The 20,141-nt window shown below is 45.2% G+C and overlaps 1 protein-coding gene across 3 annotated transcripts in view; it reads right to left on the bottom strand.

Moving 5' to 3' along the window:
- Positions 1-5,999: 5,999 nt before the first annotated feature.
- ATP6V1E2 (ATPase H+ transporting V1 subunit E2) overlaps positions 6,000-20,141 on the bottom strand; it is a 21,679-nt gene continuing 7,537 nt past the window's right edge. Inside the window, exons 1-2 of one of the 3 annotated variants that reach the window (XM_040453843.1) lie at positions 13,854-14,266; positions 6,000-7,038 (exon numbers count right to left, since the gene is read on the bottom strand). In XM_040453843.1, the coding sequence (XP_040309777.1) occupies positions 6,350-7,030 (681 nt within the window). In that variant the 5' untranslated portion in view covers positions 7,031-7,038; positions 13,854-14,266 and the 3' untranslated portion in view covers positions 6,000-6,349. Of the gene's footprint in view, positions 7,134-13,853; positions 14,267-20,141 lie in introns of those variants that run through there. The other 2 variants (XM_040453842.1, XM_040453844.1) reach the window with 2 other exon arrangements.

Genomic DNA, 20,141 nt, shown 5'->3' with positions numbered 1-20,141 from the left:
CACCCTGGGAAGGAGAAATGAAAGATTCTCCAAGGAATCAGCCATGGCCATGTGTTTGCTAACATGTTTGTCTAGAGTCAATGTTCTGGACCATCTATACAGCAAGTTTTTCATAAAATGAATGACAACAACCTTGTCTTTTCAGGTGTCTTCTTTGCAGTCCCAGGAGTCTTATCAGCTGATTATGACTCTGGACTGCTTCCTTGCTTCCTCTAAGCTTCAGATTCAAAGGAGCATTTGGCTCTCTCAATCCCTTCGAGTTCTAAATCTTCTGTAAGCACCAGGACACGAATCCATTCAGGCTTGGTAGCAGCCAGGATGAGTCAAACCCTCTGTGGGCTCATCTCCCAGTGACAAAACATCATTCCAGGGTGTGGGGGAGGGTGTGGTGATCTGGGCCGAGGGTCTGCCAGGACTCTCTCTTGGAGCTGGGACCCCTTTGGCTGTGCCTGCAGTGAGAAGCCTTCCAGTGAAAGGGATGCTGTCCTTCAGAAAAGGCCACTGGATGAGCTGTGGGATTGTATGGGAAAGCATGGGGTGCTCTGACAGCAAAGGTTTATCATGCTTTGGAATCGAGTTTAGGAAGGTGGGGTGGGAGGAAAGACTCGATCCTTTCCCAGTGCTATCAATAACAGGCATGATTTCAGAGATGAGGTAATGGACTGAGAGGGCACAGGGAAGGATACAGAGGAGTGCAGAGGAAGGGGGCAAAGCCCTAAGCAATTTCCCCCAGAGAACTCAGCAAAGGGCTGCACCTGCTCCCCAGAGGCATGGGGAGCTGTGGTTGGCCCAGAATAGATCTGATGACCCACTTCTGGGGGTCCTGGGACGCCAGAAACAGGAAGCCCTGCAGCATTTTCTTTTTTAAGTTTATTTATTTATGTTGAAAGACAGAGAGAGAGAGAGAGAAAGAGAGAGAAAGAGCAGGGGAGGGGGAGAGAAAGAGGGGGAGAGAGGGGGAGAATCCCAGGCAGGCTCCACATTGTCAGTGTGGAGCCCGATGGGGGGCTCGATCTCATGAACTGTGAGATCATACATAACCTGAGCCAAAACCAAGAGTAGGATGCTTAACTGACTGAGCCACCCAGGCACCCCCCCCCCCCCCCCGCAGCACTTTCTAATCTGGTCTGCTTTCCTGGTCTCCTCTGAGGTTTTACTCCTCTGAGGTTCTAGCACATGCTCAAACATCCCCTCTGTTTCTGCCTTTGCAGGTAACTCAAAATTGGAAAATTAAATCTATGTTCTCCTTCCACCAAACTACCCCTGCCAACAGGATTCCTGGGTCCCTGGGGCAGAGGCTTCAGGGAGGGGCAGGGCCTGGCTACGGTGGGTGTTCAGACCCCCCCAGCCGCCCCCCAGCAGGGAATGAGCCTGCAGAGGCAGCCTCCCCATAAGCACAGCCTCTGTCTGCATCAGCGGCAAACAGTTTCCCTTGCACCTCGCAGGGAAGTGTTAATGAGGAGAGCGGTGGGGAAGGGTTGCGCCTGCCTGTGGTTCTAACAGTTTGCTCCTTTTGGCTCAAAGGGACTGAGGAGCTGACACACGTCTTCTTGAGGGTAGGACAGTTACCATAATAAAGAATGTGTGCACATTTATACCGGCCAACTAACCAAAAGTGCCCAGTGCAAGCATTTCTAAAGCAAAGACTCCTGCACGAGCACAGCTGTCAGAATGCAGCTCAACCCACAGGTCAAGGCCAGTGTTGAAGGCTAAGGTTTGCCTCTCCCATGGTTGAGGTCCCTGGGGAGGACCCAGCCCCTCCACAGCCCCTACCTTTGCACTCAGGTCCAAAGCAAAGTTCCTCCCATCTGGGAGGGAAGGGATGCAATAAACCCACAGGTTTGTCCAGAAGGTAACCAAGCCCGACTGAAGTGAGGCAGGGGACTGTCCTGCTTGAGCTCGGGCTCCGCCCACCTGCAGCCTCCCAGGGGAGGAGGAGGGCACAGTACAGAAGGATGTTCTTGTCAAGCACCGGTCCTGGATTACAGTCCTGGCACTCTTCCCCTGGCCCCCATCTCACACACTTGCCTCTTTCTACGGCACAATCTATGGGTTGAAGAGGAGAAAGACTCTGGAGGCCTCCATCCAGAAACCAGAGCCAGGTGGGGAAAGAGTATAACAACCCCCAAAGTCTGTTCAGAATCTACTGCAACCACACCCAAGGTCAGCACTAACTAACAAGGGAGCAGGAAACGGGAAGAAAAAAGAATCAAGACGCTGCCCCTGCCCATAAGGAGCTATGTCTAAAAAGATGGGCTGGGGCGCCTGGGTGGTTCAGTCGGTTGAGCGTCCGACTTCGGGTCAGGTCATGATCTCATGAGTTCGAGCCCCACGTCAGGCTCTGTGCTGACAGCTCGGAGCCCTGGAGCCTGCTTCAGATTCTGTGCCTCCCTCTCTCTCTGCCCCAACCCACTCGCATTCTGTCTCTGTCTCTCTCAAAAATAAATAAACATTAAAAAAAATTAAAAATAAATAAAAATAAAAAGATGGGCTGAGTAGAAAAAGCAGCTAAGAGTAAATAAAGGTGATACATGAAAGGTCCTCATCAGGAACTGCATAGTGCTTGCAGCCAGGGACGGTGAGGGAGCAGTGCTCCTTAGACACCGGGGTTTTTGTTCCACTGAGGGGACGTTATGAGGGAGGAGACTGGAGCCCAAAGGTTGAGAGGCTGAGGAGGAGAAGTTTGGGGAGAAAGAGAAAGTATCTGGCAGCCTCGGGAGACAGAAAGGTTTGGGAAAACATAGATATTTTAAGTGGGACTTAAACTCCTCAACGTAACTTTGCACAAAACCTTCATAAAATCCACCTGTCAGTTGTTTTGGAGATGAATTAATGTCAGGAGCCCCACTGATGGATTGAAGGCGGCTCAGATGGCCAGAGCTGGGGCGGGCAAAGGGGGTTCAGACACTCCTGGATTACAGCAGAAAGTGGGGTCTGGGTTTCCAGGAGGGGAGGCGGCTAAGGGCTTGGGCAACAGGGAAGGGAATGCTTTGCCGGGCCTGCCTGGCATGACGGCTATGGCAGGAGGGGGAGGGCTCTGAGGAGAAGAACATTCTTATAAGAAAAAGCTGTAAGAGGATGCAAAGCTACCAGAACGCCTCAAGCCTGAACCAGTGGAAGAGTCTTCTGGCAGACAGAGTGAGGGGCAGAGGGCGGTGGTAAGACGTAAGTCACTAATTCTAGTCTCTTCCAGCCTGTATATCAGTGGATGTGACCTATCTCACAAAAGAGCTGCGTAGGTTATTTATCATCTCTCACTTGGACTGGTAAATAACCCCCAACAGGGCTCCTGCCTCCAGCCTCTCCATCCCTCCAATGTATTTTCCACACACAGTGATGCTAGCGTAATCTTTTAAAAGTCCAGCTCTCACGATTTCACTCCTGTTTAAAGTCCTTCACGGGGCACCTGGGTCAGTTAAGCATCCGACTTCGGCTCTGATCATGATCTCACGGTTCCTGAGTTGGAGCCCCGTGTCAGCCTCTGTGCTGACAGCTCGGAGCCTGGAGACTGTTTCAGATTCTGTGTCTCCCTCTCTCTCTGTCCCTCCCCCACTCACGCTCTGTCTCCCTCTGTCTCAAAAATAAACATTAAAAAAAATTAAAGTCCTTCAATGACCGCTCATCACCCAGCCACCAGAATTAACCTAACTCCTGAGCAACGCACACAGCACTTCATAATCAGGCTCTGTGCCTCTTTCCAGCTTTGTCGTGGTCACTTTGCCCTCATCCCTCGAACTTCACCACACTGAACTACGCACAGTTCCTCTAACACAATTTGCTTTTTCACACCTCAGGGCCTTTGCATATGCTTCCCTCCCACCCTTTGCTTGAAATGCTTACTTCGGCTCAACTGGCAGCACCCCAGAAGCCTTCTGTGACCCTCTCTTCCCATTACTATATTCTCACAGTACCTCTTATACAACTCTCAGCTGGCACTCGCACACTGTATTCTTCACAGTCAGCACCTAGCACAGGGCCTAACTCATTGCTGGCGTTCACAAAATGTTCGATAAATGACTGAACTCACAACTCAAAAAGACCCACACAGAAGACACCCTTGGCAGAGTCTCTCTCGCTGACACCCCCTTTCCTCTGAGAACTGCCCCAGGTGTCATGTGGACCAAAGGTGGACATTTGACCTAAACTGGGCCAAACAGATCCCCTCTTGGGAAAGTGGAATTGGCTCCAAGGGAAGTAAGTTTGTTTCTGGAACTACAACATGCAAACTTTAGAATGTAAATTTTCTGAGGCATGTCCACCCCACCGTTCAAATCGTGCAGTAGGGAAAGTCACTCCCACAATAAAGAAAATAAAACAGCTGGCTAGAGGATTTCGGATGGCTTTCAGGTTCCCAGGTCCAGCCCTCTCCTCAGACCGTAAGACATTCCTATCCCCAGGCTCCGTGAGACACCCCTGTTTCCTAATAATGTCTGCTACTTTGTGTTTGAGATTCCAAACATTTCTGTTCCTGACCACATAAGCCGAATTCTGTCCTTGGCAGAGCTGCTTGGGGATTCTTTTCTTCAAAAAATTTTTATGTTAATACATAAACCACACTTGGGCATAGATTAGACTGTAAATCAATAAACCCGTGCAGAACTAGCAACATGATTTACAGGGCCCGATGCAAAATGAAAATACCCTTTGTTCAAAAAGTACAATTAAAGGTCCTAAAATACAAAGCTTTTTCTTCTGTAGTCTCTCTTTTGACTTGTCATGGTATTTATTTGCTATTTAATGGCTACATAAATAAATATTAACATTTTATTTTTTTAATGTTTACTTATTTTGAGAGAGAGAGACAGAGAGACAGAGAGAGAGAGACAGAGCATGAGGGTGGGGTGGAGCAGAGAGAGAGACACACATAGAATCTGAAGCCAGCTCCAGGTTCCGAGCTGTCAGCACAGAGCCTGACTCAGGGCTTGAACTCACAGACAGGAGGTCATGACCTGAGCCGAAGTCAGAAATCCAACAGACCGAGTGAGCCACCCAGGCGCCCCAATAAATATTAACATTTTAAATCATTAACATAAATTTTATCATTTATCTTTATATTGCATAATACGTGTATGGAGAATCACCAACATACACAATCTGTGTTTCTTGGTTTCTCCTGGAAGATATGTCAAGCCGGCCAAAGAGCTGAGCCTAAGTCCCCCGCAGGCACTGAGCTGTGTGATGGAGAATTCCATCAGATACTGGGAGACTTTCCGGGGCAAGTGCAGCCCCTCAAAGCTCCTGAAGTTCCCAATCTGAGACTCTGGCCCAGCAAGCTTGACAGCTGCTGGGTCCATCTTCCCATCAGCCCCCCCGTCCACGTGCTATGTCCTGGCTGGAGTCAGGGAGGTTAAGCCAGACATCTCCCATTACAGTGGACTGGCCAACCCAACCCACAGCAGACAGGTGAATCCCAGGGTCTTTAAACCTCCACACCCAGATGTGCTTAGCATCTGGTGGGCAAGAGACTCACCCTCACCAACTCACTTGCTGAATGTGCCATGGATCTGCCATTCTGGGGCAGAAATGGCAACCATCATGCCTACCTCTAAGATTTTACAGAACATGCACACACCGTTGACCCCCCCTGCATGCACACCGGCCCACACCAGCCCTCACCAAAGGCAGGAAGCAGCACTGTTCACTGGGTGAGGGAGGGGGAGGCTGGGTCTCAGGGCACCAGCAAGCTGGGAAGTGAGTGGTCAAGAACCCATCCAGGGAGGAGGGTAGGCTTCAGTAGCCGGTACCAGGCATGAGCCAAGGCTCCAAGCCCCTGGCACAGGCTCCGAAGACCCATCAGGTTTCACTTGTAATACACACCTTCAAAACTAAGAATTTCAAGGCCTTGGCTACAGAGCACTAAACCCTGAGTGCCGGGCTCTTCTGCTCATGGAACCATGTGTAACTATGCTGCTCATACACCCTGTACACACGAGAAAGCTCTCTAAATCCCATTAAATTACAGAAGCACAGAAAGCTGAAGGAAAAGAAGGAAAACACACTTCAGATAATATTGACAATCTTTAGAGCACTCAGACCCACAAGCCATTAATATCATGCCCATCTCATCTGAAGGACAAGCTAAAGAGCAGATGTCTTCACTCCCTTCCATCTAGACTGTTGAATTGACCAGAAGATGCGGTATGTGTGGATAAATCAGAAGTAGATTTCTAAGCGTTTTCAGGTTTTATTCCAAAATACAATGCCTTTAGCCATTCAAAGGCTATTTCGTGAAAGTACATAGAATCCTATCAAAGCAGCAAAGAGGAGGAAAAATTACTAGTTTCCTTTGCCCTAATAACTTAGGCTTTTATGGCTGGACAATTCAACATGAGTTTCCCTTCTCAGAGGCTTATATAAAAAACTTTCTGTTGGCATTGGCTCCAAACAAAGCCTTTCGTATATCAGGCATCTTTTGCTGGGCTAAGAGATCCAGTCGGCTTTCTAGGGTATTCGAAACCTTTATTCTCTGACTGCCGCTGTAGACCTCCACTCCTCCAGCTGTGTTGGCAGCCAGGTGCACCTCTTGATCCACTTGGACTTCCACACATTTGTGGGAGACCATCATGTATTCAGGGATGGCTTTTTGCACTGCAGCCTCCACCAGGAGGAGGTCCTGTGGCCTGCAGCGTACAATTGCCACGGGCTCCAGCAGTCGGAGCAGACCCTGAAGCACTAGCTTATCCAGCAGCCCCTGGTAGATTGCTGGATCTGCCACAATCCCACTAAGTCTCAGCTTTGCGTCATTCAGCAACTCTGAGATGAGGTCATCTCGGGCTCTCAGGACTTTCAGCCTTGCCTGATTCCTCACGGTAGACATCTGGATCTTCTTCTGCTGCTCTATCTGCTTCTCCTTCTTCTCGTAATACTCCATAATCTTCAGTCGTTGGGTTTGCACAAGATGTCCTTTCTCAATGTTGAACTCTTCCTCAGACTTGGCATCTATTTCTTCGGCCTTCTCATTGGCTTCCTGCTCAATGAAAGCCATCATGTGCTTAATCTGCTTCTGCACATCGACATCACTCAAAGCCATGGTTGTTCCTGGAAAGGGAGGCAGAGGGAGAACCGGCAGTCCCTCTGGTTCCTTTGATTTAGGACTGCGTTTCAGGAATGACCTTGGAGTTTCACTTCCTTAGCTATGGAGTGCATAAGGGAAGGAAGGAGAGAGTCAGAATCCAAAAGGAAGGATTGCGAAGATCATCTATCACTGTTCATTTCACAGATGAGGAAACTGAGACCCAGGAAGGAAAAGCAACCTGTCCAAGATCATACCCTATAAGAAAAGAGATGTGAACACAGGTTCCCAGAGTTCTACCTCTGCTACACTCAACACTTTTGCATCATCAAATGATTAGAAAATTAGGGTATGCTTAGTCCAGAAGATTTTTAGACAGTGATGGCTTAAGACTCAAATAGCAAGTTGAAGGGATGAAATACCAAATTAACACAGAAATGGGAAGTGTATGTCCATTTTGGTCTGGAGTGGGCTGGGGAGAAGTATAAGAAACTCACTGTCAGATGGGATTCAATCCAGGAAGGCTGTCTAGAGGCAGAAGGGTTTCAAGACCCCTCAACTAATACAAAAAAGCAGAATACTAGTAGACAGATGATGACATCTTGGAGAGAACTGGGAGTGGGAGGGGTTGGGGGTAGTCTTTTCACCTTTTCACTGGAAGTGTACATTTGAATCACCTAGGGAAACTTTCAGAAAAACAGATTTCTAGGCCCCACTACAGACCACTGAATTAGAATCTCTATCAATAGGGTCTGACAATCTACATCTTAAAAAGCCTTCCTGGGATGCTTAATGAGCTCAGAAAAAATATACATGAACAGAATAAGACTAGCAACAAAGAGATAGAAAGTATTTAAAAGAACCAAACAAATTTTGGAGCTAAAGAATGTAACTGAATTGAAAAATTCACTATAGGAGTTCAACAACAATCTTAATTTAGAGAAGAATAAACCAACAAATTCAAAGACAGGTCATTTGAAATTATCCAGTCAGAGATACACATTAAAAAAAACAGTTTAAGAAAGCCTAAGGGACATATGGGATATTGATAACTGAATCAACATATGCAATATGGGAGTTCCAGTGACAGAAAACTTATTTGAAGAAACACCCCAATGTTGGAAAAAGGAAATGGACATCCATGGTCACAAATGAAAATGAGAAAGGAATCAAGACACATCACTAAAACCAGTCAACAAAAAGGAAGGCAGCAGGAGAGGAAGAGGAGCAAAAAAGCTACAAGACATATAGAAAACAATGAACAAAATGGCAATAGCATGTTCTTCCCTATCAGTCATTACTTTAAATGTAAATGGAGTAAACTCCCTAGAGTGGCTGAATAGGTAACCTTCTTTTAAAAAAGGATTCAAGGGGCACCTGGGTGGCTCAGTTGGTTAAGCATCTGACTTCAGCTCAGGTCATGATCTCATGGTTTGTGGGTTCAAGCCCCATGTCGGGCTCTGTGCTGACAGCTAGAGCCTGGAGCCTGCTTTGGATTCTGTCTCTCTCTCTCTCTGTTCCTCTTTTGTTCTCTCTCTCTCTCTCTCTCTCAAAAATAAATAAACATTTAAAAAAATTTTTTTTAAAGATTCAAATACATGCTGTCTTTAAGATACTCACTTTAGATTTAAGGACACACATAGGATGAAAACAAAAGAATGGAAGGAGATATTCTGTGCCAATAGTAACCAAAAGAGAGCAGGAGTGGCCATACTTAGGTCATATAAAATAGTTTTTAAGTTAAAAACTGTTACAAGGGACAAAGAAGGATATTTTATACTGGTAAAAGATAATTTTACTAGGAAGATGTAATAATTATAAATATAGATATATGCACCCAATATCAGAGCACCCAAATATATGAAGTGAAAGTTATCAGAACTGAAGGGAGTAATAGACAGCAACACAATAATATTAGGAGATTTTAATACCCCATTTTATTAATGGGTAGAATATCCAGACAGAAGATCAACAAGGAAACAGAGGGCTTGGAACAAAAATATAGACCAAATGGTCCTAACAGACATATAGACATACACAGAACAGTCTACCCAACAACAGCAGAATCCACTTTCTTCTCAAGCACACATGGCACATTTTCAGCATAGATCATGTTAGGTCATAAAACAATTCTTAACAAATTTAAAAATATTGAAATCATATCAAGTATCTTTTCTAACCATGATGGAATGAAACTAGAAATCAATAGCAGAAGGAAAATTGGGAAATTCACAAACATAGAGAAATTAAACAACACACTCTTAACCCATGGGTCAAAGAAGAATCCAAAGGGGAATTAGAAAATATCTTGAGATAAAAATTAAAATACAATATATCAAAATTTATGGTATGCAACAAAAGCAGTACTAAGAGGGAAGTTTATAGCAGTAAATGCTTACATTAAAAAAAAAATAGTCAAGGGGCACCTGGGTGGCTCAGTGGGTTAAGCGTCTGACTTCGGCTCAAGTCGTGATCTCACGGTCTATGAGCTAGAGCCCTGCATCTGCTCTGTGCTGACAGCTCAGAGCCTGGAGCCTGCTTCAGATCCTGTGTCTCCCTCTCTCTCTGCCTCTCCCCCACTCACCCTCTCTCTCAAAGATAAACATTGTTTAAAAATTTTTAAAAAGATAGTCAAACAGTCTAATTCTATACCTCAAGGATCTAGAAAAAGAACAAACTAATCCCAGAATTAGCAAAATAAAGGAAATAAAGCAATAAAACTAAAAGTTGGTTTTTGAAAAGATGAACAAAATTGACAAACCTTTAGATGGACTAAAAAACAAACAGAGAAGACTCAAAATCAAAATGAAAAAGGAGTACTAATGCAGTCACAGAAATACAAAAATAAAAAAGGATTATAAGAGACTACTATAAACAGTTATACACTGACAAATTGAAGAAACTAGAAGAAATAGATAAATTCTTGGAAATATACAACTCACCAAGACTGAATTATGAAGAAACTGAAAACCTGAACATATCTATATAGTAAGGGGATCGAATCAGTAATCAAAAGCCTTTCAAAAAACAAAAGCCCAGGACCAGATGGGCTTCACTGGAGAATTCTACCTAAAATTTAAAGATTAATGCTAATCCTTCTCAAACCCTTCCAAAAAACTAAAGAATGGGGAACACTTCCAAAGTCATTTACGAGGCTGGTACTAACCTCATACCAAAGCCAGACACTCCAAGAAAAGACAACTACAGGCCAGTATTCCACTGAACATAGATGCAAAATCCTCAACAAATACTAGCAAACCGAATTCAACAGAACATTAAAAGAATCATACACCATAACCAAGTGGTATTTATCCCCACAGCGCAAAGATGGTTCAACATACAAAAATCTATCAATGTGATACACCGCATTAACAGAATGAAGGACAAAATCACATGATCATTCCAAAAGATTCAGAAAAACATTGAACAAAATTCAGCATCCTTTAATGATAAAAACACTCAAAAACTAGGAATAGAAGGAAATTACCTCAATTTAATACAGGCCATATATGAAAAGCCTACAGCCAATTTCATACTCAATAATGAAAAACCAAAAGATCTAAGTCTTTCCTGTAAGAAAGATCTAAGTCTTTCCTCTAAGGTCAGGAACAAAACAAGGATACCAACTCTTGCCACTTTTGTTCAACATACTATTGGAAGTCTTAGCTATAAGCAATTAGACAAGAGAAAAAAATAAAAGGTTTCCAGATCAGGAGAAAAGAGGTAAAATGATCTCAGATGACATAATCTTGTATCTAGAAAACCCCAGTGATTCCACAAAAAAACTGTTGGAATAAAATAATTCAGCAAGTTTGCAGGATACAAAATCAACATACAAAAATCAGTTTCTATACACTAATAATGAATGATGCAAAAAGGAAATTAAGGCAACAATTCAGTATAATGCTAAGAGAAATAAATCAGTCAGAGACAGACAAATACCATGTGATTTCATTCATATGTGGAACTTAAGAAATAAAACAAATGAATAAACGGGAAAAAAAGAGAGAGAGAGAGAGAGAGAGAGAGAGAGAGAGAGAGAGACAAAAATCCAGATGCTTAAATACAGAAAACAAACTGGTCCTTGCTAGAGGGGAAGTTGGTGGGGTGTGGGTAAAATAGATAAAGGGGATTAAGAGTAATGAGCATTGAGACATGTATAGAATTGTTGATGATTCGTTATATTGTACATCTGAAACTAGTATAACACTGTGTTACATATTGGAAGAAAAAAAAGATGAAGCCAGTTGATAATGTATGTAAAGTGCTTAGAACAATGCCTTGGAACATAATAAGTGCTATTATTATTTCTACTACTAAAAAAACAAAAAGGAAGAAAGAAAGAAAGAAAGAAAGAAAGAAAGAAAGAAAGAAAGAAAGAAAGAAAAAAGAAAAGAATCCTATTTAAAATATCATCAGAAAAGAACAAAATACTAGGAATGAACTTAACCAAGGACACCAAATGCTTGTACACTAAAAACTACAAAACACTGCTGAAAGAAACTAAATTAAGACACAGATAAATGTAAAGACATCCTATGTTCATGCATTAGAACACTTAATATCAAGATGTTCATACTAACCAAAGCCATCTACAAATTCAATACAATCTCTACGAAAGTCCCAATGACATTTTTTTGAAGAAAGAAAAAAAATTCTAAAATTCATATGGAACCACAAAGGACCCTGAATAGCCAAATAATCTTGAAAGAGAACAAAGTCAGGGGCCTTACTCAAAACATATTACAAACCTACAGTAATTAAAACGGTATGGTACTGGCATAAAGACACAAATATAGACCAATGGAGCAGAATACAGGCCCTAGAAATAAACCTACACATATATCATACATGATCTCTGACAAAGGTATCAATACCACACAACAGGGAAAGGACAGTCTCTGACAAATGATGCTAGGGAAACTGGATATCCACATGCAAAAGAATAAAATTGGACCTTTATCTCACACTATACACAAAAGTCAACTAAAAATGTATTAAAGACTTAAACATAAGACCTAAAAGTACAAAACTCCCAGAATAAAACATAGGAGAAAATCTTCATAATATTGGTCTTGGCAATGATTTCTTGGCATGACACCAAGGCAACAGACAATAAAAGCAAAATAGACAAATGGGACTACATCAAACTCAAAATACGCACAGCAAAGGAAAACAACCCTATGGAATAGGAGAAAATATTTGCAAACCATATAATTGATAAGGGGTTAATATCCAAAATATATAAGAAACTCCTACCACTCAATAACAAAGAACAAACAAAAAGAAACAAGTTAATGAGCAAAGGATTAGACATTTCTCCAAAGTAGACATACAAATGCCCAGAAGGTATGTGAAAAATGCTCAGTATCACTAACATCAGGGAACTGCAAATAAAAACCAGAATGAGATATTATCTTATACCTGTTAGGATGGCCATTATCAAGAAAGAAAGAAAGAAAGAAAGAAAGAAAGAAAGAAAGAAAGAAAGAAAGGGAGAAAGGGAAAGAAAGAGAGGGAGGGAGGGCAGGAGGAAGAAAGGAAGGAAGGGAGGGAGGGATAAAGGAAGGAAGAAAGAAAAAGAAAAGAAAAAAAATAACAAGTGCTGGCAAAGATGTGGAGAGATTAGAACTTTTGTGCACTATTGGTGGGAATGTAAAATGGTGTAGCAGCTATGAAAAATAGCACGGAGTTTCTTCAAACAATTAAAACAGGACTACCGTATGATTCAGCAATCCCACTTCTGGGTATTTACCCAGAATTAAAATCAGGATCTTGAAGAGATATTAGGATTCCCATGTTCATTGCAACACTATTCACAACAGCCAAGATATGGAAACAATCTAAATGTGCTTCCACCACCAATGAATGGATAAAGAAAATGTGGTATATACCTAGAATGGAATATTATTCAACCTTAAAAAAAAAGTGGGGCACCTGGGGGGCTCAGTTGGTTAAGCATCCGACTCTTGGTTTCGGCTCAGGTCATGATCTCCCAGTTCGTGGATTCGAGCCCTGCATCAGGTACTGTGCTGCTGGTACAGAGTCTGCTCAGGATTCTGTCTCCCTCTCTCTCTGCCCCCTCCCCTGATTGCTCTCTATGTCTCTCTCTCTCTCTCTCTCTCTCTCTCTCTCTCTCTTTCTCAAAAAAAAAATAAATAAACATTTAAAAATTAAAAAAAAAATCCTATGATATGTTACAACATGGATGAATCTTGAGGATACTTTGCTGAGTGAAATAAGTCAAGCACAGAAGGAAAAATACTGCATAATTCTATTTACATGAGGTATCTAAAGTGGTCAAAGTCAGAAGCAGAAAGAATGGTGGTTGTTAGGGGCTGGGGTTAGGGAAAATGGGCAAATGGATGTAGAGTTTCAGTCAAGATGAAAACGTTCTAGAGATTTGTGTAACAACGTAGATACAGTTAATAATACTGTACTGTACACTTAAAAATGTATTAAGAGGGTAGATTTCATGTTCTGTGTATTTTACCACGATTCAAAAATTAAAAAAAAATTGGAATGCTGCCCCAGAAAGATGCACCACTCACCAAGTTTGGTGGTAAAACAACCCAATGTTTGTGACGAAGACCAAAACTTACTTTGGTTCAAAGTCTAAGAAACTGTCCTGTTATTTCAGGATGTGATTTTTTAAAAACTGCACTTTTGTAAACAGAGCAAAACATTCTCTGCTCCTAAATAAGGCAGTGAAATGATTTTTTTAAGTCTTCCTGGGTAACCTTGCTTGGTCACCAGCTTTGGGATTGAAAGCAGAGAGCAGGAGATCCAGGAAGCCCCAGGTTATGTCGTGGAGGGAAAAATGTACCAGACGAACCCTTACCAGCGTCCTGCCAAGGGTCAGCCTCTGCTCTGGCGCCGGGAGTCTGTGCACGGAATGTGGAACTTGGAATGCTCCCTGGAACCTGGCACTGTTGCTTCCTTCTTTCTGCAAAGGACCCTCGCGGTCTGACCAGGCAACTCGAATCCAAAGAGCCAGGCTGTCACTGGGGAAAGCTGGCCAAGCCTGCCAAAAGGACGCCAAGAGGGATTTCCTTGGCACACAGGCCAGGCTGGGGGCTACCCTCGCACCCTCGGAATCGCAATTAAGTTGGCACATGGTGGGCTTCGGCTCTGGGGTGGGCTCACTTTATCCAAGCCCGCAGACACAGATATGTGTGTGAACCCAGGCAGCCAGCTTGTTAATTGACTAATGAAAAATACAGCTGTCAAGTTGGCAGATCGCAACCTCTTTCTCTGTATGCGAGTCACATGGGAAGCCAAATCCAAAGGTTGTTGAATAAGAAACCGGAGTAAGCAAAACTTGCCAGTCGGTCTTTAGGGTGCCACCCCCACCACAGGGGCTGCTGGGCTCTGCTCTAGTCTGTGAGGAGGACGTCCTTTCCAAGAGCAAACAGGGCTTAAGTGGGCATCACCGGCTTCCATAGTGTGGGTGCTGGAGTCGAACTTCTGGAATTCAGATCCTAGTTCTGCGGTGACCATTTCCATGACTTTGGGAAAGCGGCTCACACCTCAAAGCCTCAGTTTCCTCATCTGTCTAATGGAAATAACAATAGCGTCTACATCATAGGATCATCGTGAGGATCAAACAGAAGAAGGGGATGTTTAGCTTAATGCTATGCGCAGGGTTCATCTTCGTGCTTGGCAGGCGCTATCATTGTTACTACTGCCATCATTAGCTCTTCTCTGCTTTAGGCTTCGTGCCTGTCACAATTGCTCTTTGTGTATGTAGAGTACTTAGGACTGATGTGACTTCTGCTCCCTAAAGTAAGTCGAACCACACCCGAGTATTGCCTCCCTATATGAAACTTGGTAGCCCTGCCTGGAGCCTGGGAACCTCCCAACACCGTGTGGCCCCCTTGCCCATTGTCTCAGGTGACAGCCACATCCTTGGCCATGCTGAGTGAAGTCCTGAATTCCAGGGCTCTTGGGCAGGGGGTGTGTGAAGTCCCCTCACACACTGGCACACACGACCGTCCCTGAACCTGCCATGCTGAGTGCCTGCCTCTGCCTCTACTCCTACCTCTAAACAGCTTATCAGGCTGGATTTAACAGCAGCTGCAGGGTGGGGTAGCAGGGCTGAAATCAGGGATTGAGCAAGCATCTCTGCAAGAATGTGGTGCCGTGTAATGTGTCTGGCAGATAGAACTTCCAGTCTGTCTGGGATGGGGATTATGAGCCCACATGGGCCTGTGGCTTGAGCAAAAGCGCAAAATGAACCAAGAAATGGGAAACGCACATGTCTGCTCTTGCTGAGGGCTCAGTGACGCAAGCTTGCAATGGTGCAACAATGGTGGACACTGCAATGGTGTCCACCTTGCCCATGTTTGGGGCTGGGGGCAGGCAGCATCTAAGACTCTTCAAGCCAGTCTGACTCTCATGAACTATTCAGCACCAGGGTCTCTTCATTGCCCACTCCTGGCAAACACATCAGGCTCAGTCTCACCTAACAGCTTTTTTTTTTCTTTAGTTTATTTATTGATTTTTGGGAGAGAGAGAGAGAGAGAGAGAGAGAGAGAGAGAGAGAGAGAGATGGGGGGGCGGTGCAGAGAGAGAGGGAAAGAGAAGATCCCAAGCAGGCTGTATGCCAGCAGCATGGAGCCCAACTCAGAGCTCGAACTCAAGAACCGTGAGACTATGACCCAACAGGAAATCAAGAGTCACCCAGGCGCCGTTGCGCTCCACGGGGGGGGGGGGGGGGCGCCCCCCCCCCCCCCCCCCCCCCCGCACCTAACAGCTTATGATCACGCCATCCTCTTGGCTAAAAGGCCCTCCTCTGCTTCTCTCCACTTACCTAAATCCCACCCCTATTTTCAGACCCAGTTTGAGCCCCACCAACCCCCTGACCTCTGGACTCTTCCAAATGATGACAGCATGGCCTATTTTCCAGATATAATTCAGAGCCGGAGTTCGTGTCTTTTTTCTTGCTCCAGTTATTTTGCTTCCTCCAGGAAATTCCTTGAGGACAAGAAGCTCCTTCTCCGGCAGGGGCTGGATGAAGACAGGCACTGGTTAAACAGGGATCGATTGGATCAAGGGCTTGGGAGTGGAGCACTGGGCGGAGGGGGAGAACTTTCTTTTGTGTGTGTGTCTTTTTTATTGTGAAATACAGCACACGTTCAAAAAAGCATATAAAATGTAAAGGCACGGCTTAATGAATTATTATGAGGCAAATATCCTGTAACCATTATCCAGGTCGAGCAATGAACCTTGTTAACACCCCAGAAAACCCTCCTTCTGACCTTGGGGAAGGAGACTTTTTTGAAACTGCTGATTTTGTATCCCCGGGCATAGGAGGGGTCCGTAGATGAAGTGTGCGCTTGGAAATCTCTCTTCTCTCACCCTCGCCTACGTGGCCTGTGTGCACCCTGGCAAAGTGCGGCATCCCCAGAAACCACAACAGGGAGGAGGGGGAGGCAGGAGTGCTTGGTGGGCAAAGTGCGTCTGTCAGCCTGGAGCCATGCCCAGACCCTGGAAGGGTTCTTCCTTCCAGCTGGGGTTTGTAAGCAAGTCTGAGGGCAGATGTACGTGTCTGGGTGTGGGCTCCCTACCCTAGCCAAAAGACAGGAAGCTCCACACTTGGGCCTCCAGACACTTAGAGATGACAGGGTGAGGGAGAGAAGGGGATTTCCAGAGCTTGGAGCATGGGGCAACTTGCAGGGCCCAGGAAGTGGGTGAGGAAATTTAGAAGAATAATGACTCCTTTGGGGGAATTTCAAATACTAAATATGCGGGAGGGGGCATCCCTGGCTTTTTGTTGTTGTTGTTTGACAAATGTGTGTTGAACATCTACTACGTGCCAGGCACCAGAGATAGAGAACAAGGCAGACGCCAGCCGTGTCTCCCAAGCCCACGATGTAATGGGGAAAAGGAACAGGCACGCAGGTCCTCACATTACAGCCTGGTGTGTTCAGAATCAGCAGTTGCGAGAAAGTTAAGTGAATGAAGTTAAGTGCATCAAGGTTCTAAGCCCCCCTTCCAAGCTCATCAGGCATTCTTCTATAATGTATTGCCCTTCAGCAGGTAAACTGTGTGGTGAGTGCTTTGACACATACCATCCGTGACAACAGACACCTCACTTTGGAGGCAGGCCCCCTGGAAAAGGTAGCGAGCTGGTAGTATTCCTTAAGGAGAATTCATCCAAAGAGACAAGAATCACTCAAGTCTACATGGACATCCTATTCCAGGCAACATCTTGGACTTTCCAGAGAGGACCTTCTTGGCTCAGAAATGTAGAGAGGAGCCTGGGAACCAAAATGGGCTGGGATGAGAGCCAGGAAAGAACACAGGCTGCAGGCTCCAGCTGGAGGAGTGGTCCTACGAGCAAGGGGCCAGCAAGGGGCCATCCGGGAGGGAGGAGTCAAGACAGGCATGAAGGGTGGACAATTTCAACGCTCAGCAAGAGGGAGGTAGTCCGGAGAGGGAGAATGCTGTGGGCAAAGGCAAGATGCTGAGGATGTGCAGGACAACCGGTTTGGTAGCAGCAGGCAGGCCCACAGGGGCAGGGGGAGTGAGCAATATCTAGAAAGAAGCTGGAGTTCAGCTGGGGAAGGTTTGAAAATGTCAGATTGAGAGCCGGGACATTAGGTAAAGGCGACCCATCAAAGGTGTCTGAGCAGGGCTGTAACTTGGCCAAACCCGGATTTAGGAAGGTTAGCCTGGTGGTGACGGAGCCAGGAGAGTCTGGCTATCAGCCAAATGCCAGGACAAGACTGCGTGGATGAGCGCTCGGACAAGACCACAGGAAGGGAGGTTGGGGATGGAAGGAGACGTGGTAGAAGAGCCGACAGCTTTGGTGACTCAAGGTCTGGCCCCGGTGGCACTTGCTGCAGCTCTGTGCTCAGGACTGAGCCATTCAGCTCAGGGTAAAGATGTAGGAAAGCAGGCATTATACATTCTGCTCCCTCTGAAGCAAGCTGGGGAGAGAGAAAGCAAGAGCCAGAGAGTTCATTTTATCAGAAAGTGAAAGGAGCCACCCAGAGAGAAAATCAGAAGTGGCCATAAAGCTTCATCTCTGCTTCGGTGGCTCAGGAGTGATGGGCCTCATACGGCTTTATTCCAGGAACTCCATCCCCGTGGCAAAGCAGGCTTTGGTTGGGGCCGGAGAGAGCTAATGCCAACAGGAGCCAGGCAGGTTATATAAATGAGAGAGCCGGGCGGGGTAAGAAATATCCCTCCCCAAATAATGTATATTAAGAATTCACAACTTAACTTGTCCTTTCCAAACATCTGCAGGAAGGTTTCTTCGAAGCAGTCAGTTTCTCCCCAAGAGCAATTTGCTTCAAAGTTGCATAGCTAAAAGGTTTTCAGTGCTGGTTTCTCCCAGAAAGAAAAGCCCTGTGGCTCCATCCCTGACCAAAGGGCCCCTATCATCCTGTCCTTCCTGGAACCACACTCCTTGGGCTGCCTGTGGGGAGGGAGGCACAGGATAGCAGTCTTAGCCCCAGAAAGCCTCCGAAAAGGCCAAGGGTGAGTGCTAAGTCAGCAACAAGCCCTTGGAGAGAGCTGGCTGGCCAAGCCTCCAGCCTGTGAGCCACGGTCAGGGACAGTCCCACGAGAGTGTAGGTGCTCTACTTGCTCAGAAACACACAGGGGCAATGTTTGCTACCAGTCCTCAGCTCAGGGGACACATTCGGATGCCAAGTGCTGCTTTGCTATTGATTTAACTCTCACTGTTACAGGTCCTGACTGGCCTCAGCTCTGCTGAGAGACACAGCTCAACCCCTGACACAGGGAAGGTTCTGGTTTACAAGGAAGAGAACAGATCCATCCAACTCTGTCCCTCACCATGCACAGGGACTTCCACAATGACCCTGAGGGAGAAGGTGCTGTTTCTGACCCCTCTATACTCATCTTAACACTTCCCACAGAGTCGAGTACACAGTGGTAGCTTAATAACAACAATTTGTTGGGCCTATAGATGAATGATGGGTGATGAGGAAATCATCTCCCCCACAGACCATCACAACCATAGGACTTGCGATCCTCTTTCAGACAAAGGAGACAGGCATGTGAAGATCGAAGAAGTTCTGCAGTGACCTGGCCCAGAGGGATACCTCCTTGTGTACTGCCCACACTCCTGGAACACAAAACTCCACGAGAACTCCTAAAATGTAAGTTATTTAAAGGAATTCACCCAGGGTCCTCTGGTTGAGTTTATTCTACTCAGAGAGGTGACTGGGGCAGGCCCCCACAATCCTAACCCACCCCCTAATCAGGGATGACACTCACTATATTTAACAGCTAACCAACCGGAGTGATCCTGCCTCACTTGGGAAAGGGTCTTGAAAGACCTCTACTCTGGTAGGCATTAACTCTTTAGATGTTGAATCAGGAGGTCAGAGGGAGACATCACTTGAGTGATGGGGGCAAGGTGGGGGCATTCAGGGCAAGGGGCATTTACCAACCAAGGTGACATTATTTCAGTACTTTTACAACCTGTTGGGCCACACTGTCGCAAAGGAGTTGAAAGTTAGCCCTGCCCCTATGGGATCTGCTGGGAATTCCCACCCTTAACTGAAGGTCTCAGGAACTGCAGTTTAGGACACAGCTACTGTGTTTCATGTTTTGTTTTATTTCTTCAGTCTTCTTGTCTCCATGCTTTAGACTGCATAGTTCCCATTGCCATGTCTTCAAGGTCACAGATATTTTCTTCTACAATGTTCAATCTGTTGAACATTAGACTGTTAAGCCTAGCCAGTGAAATTTTCATTTCAGGTATTGTATTCTCCAACTCTAGAAGTTCAGTATGGTTCTCTCTATATATGTAGATTCCCCTCCTCCCCGTGTTCACATTTTCCTTTAAGTTCTTGTATATATAGGGGTGACTGGGTGGCTCAGTTGGTTAAGCATCAGACTCCTGGTTTCAGCTCAGGTCATGATCTCACTGTTTGTGAGTTTGAGCCCCACATTGGGCTCCATGCTGATGGCGTGGAGCCTGCTTGGGATTCTGTCTCCCTCTCTCTCTGCTCCTCCCCTGCTTGCTCTCTACCTCTCTCTCTCTCAAGAATAAGTAAACATTATATATTATATATATTATATAATATATATAATATATAATATACAATGTTTATTTCTTATTCCTTTTTAAGTCTTCATCTGCTAATTTTAT

The sequence above is a fragment of the Herpailurus yagouaroundi genome, unplaced genomic scaffold (genome assembly GCF_014898765.1).
Source record: "Herpailurus yagouaroundi ecotype Mexico unplaced genomic scaffold, PumYag 210, whole genome shotgun sequence".
NCBI classification, from domain to species: domain Eukaryota; kingdom Metazoa; phylum Chordata; class Mammalia; order Carnivora; family Felidae; genus Herpailurus; species Herpailurus yagouaroundi.
The sequence above is the reverse complement of the archived record's forward strand: the minus strand, read 5'-3'. Positions and strand labels throughout refer to the sequence as shown.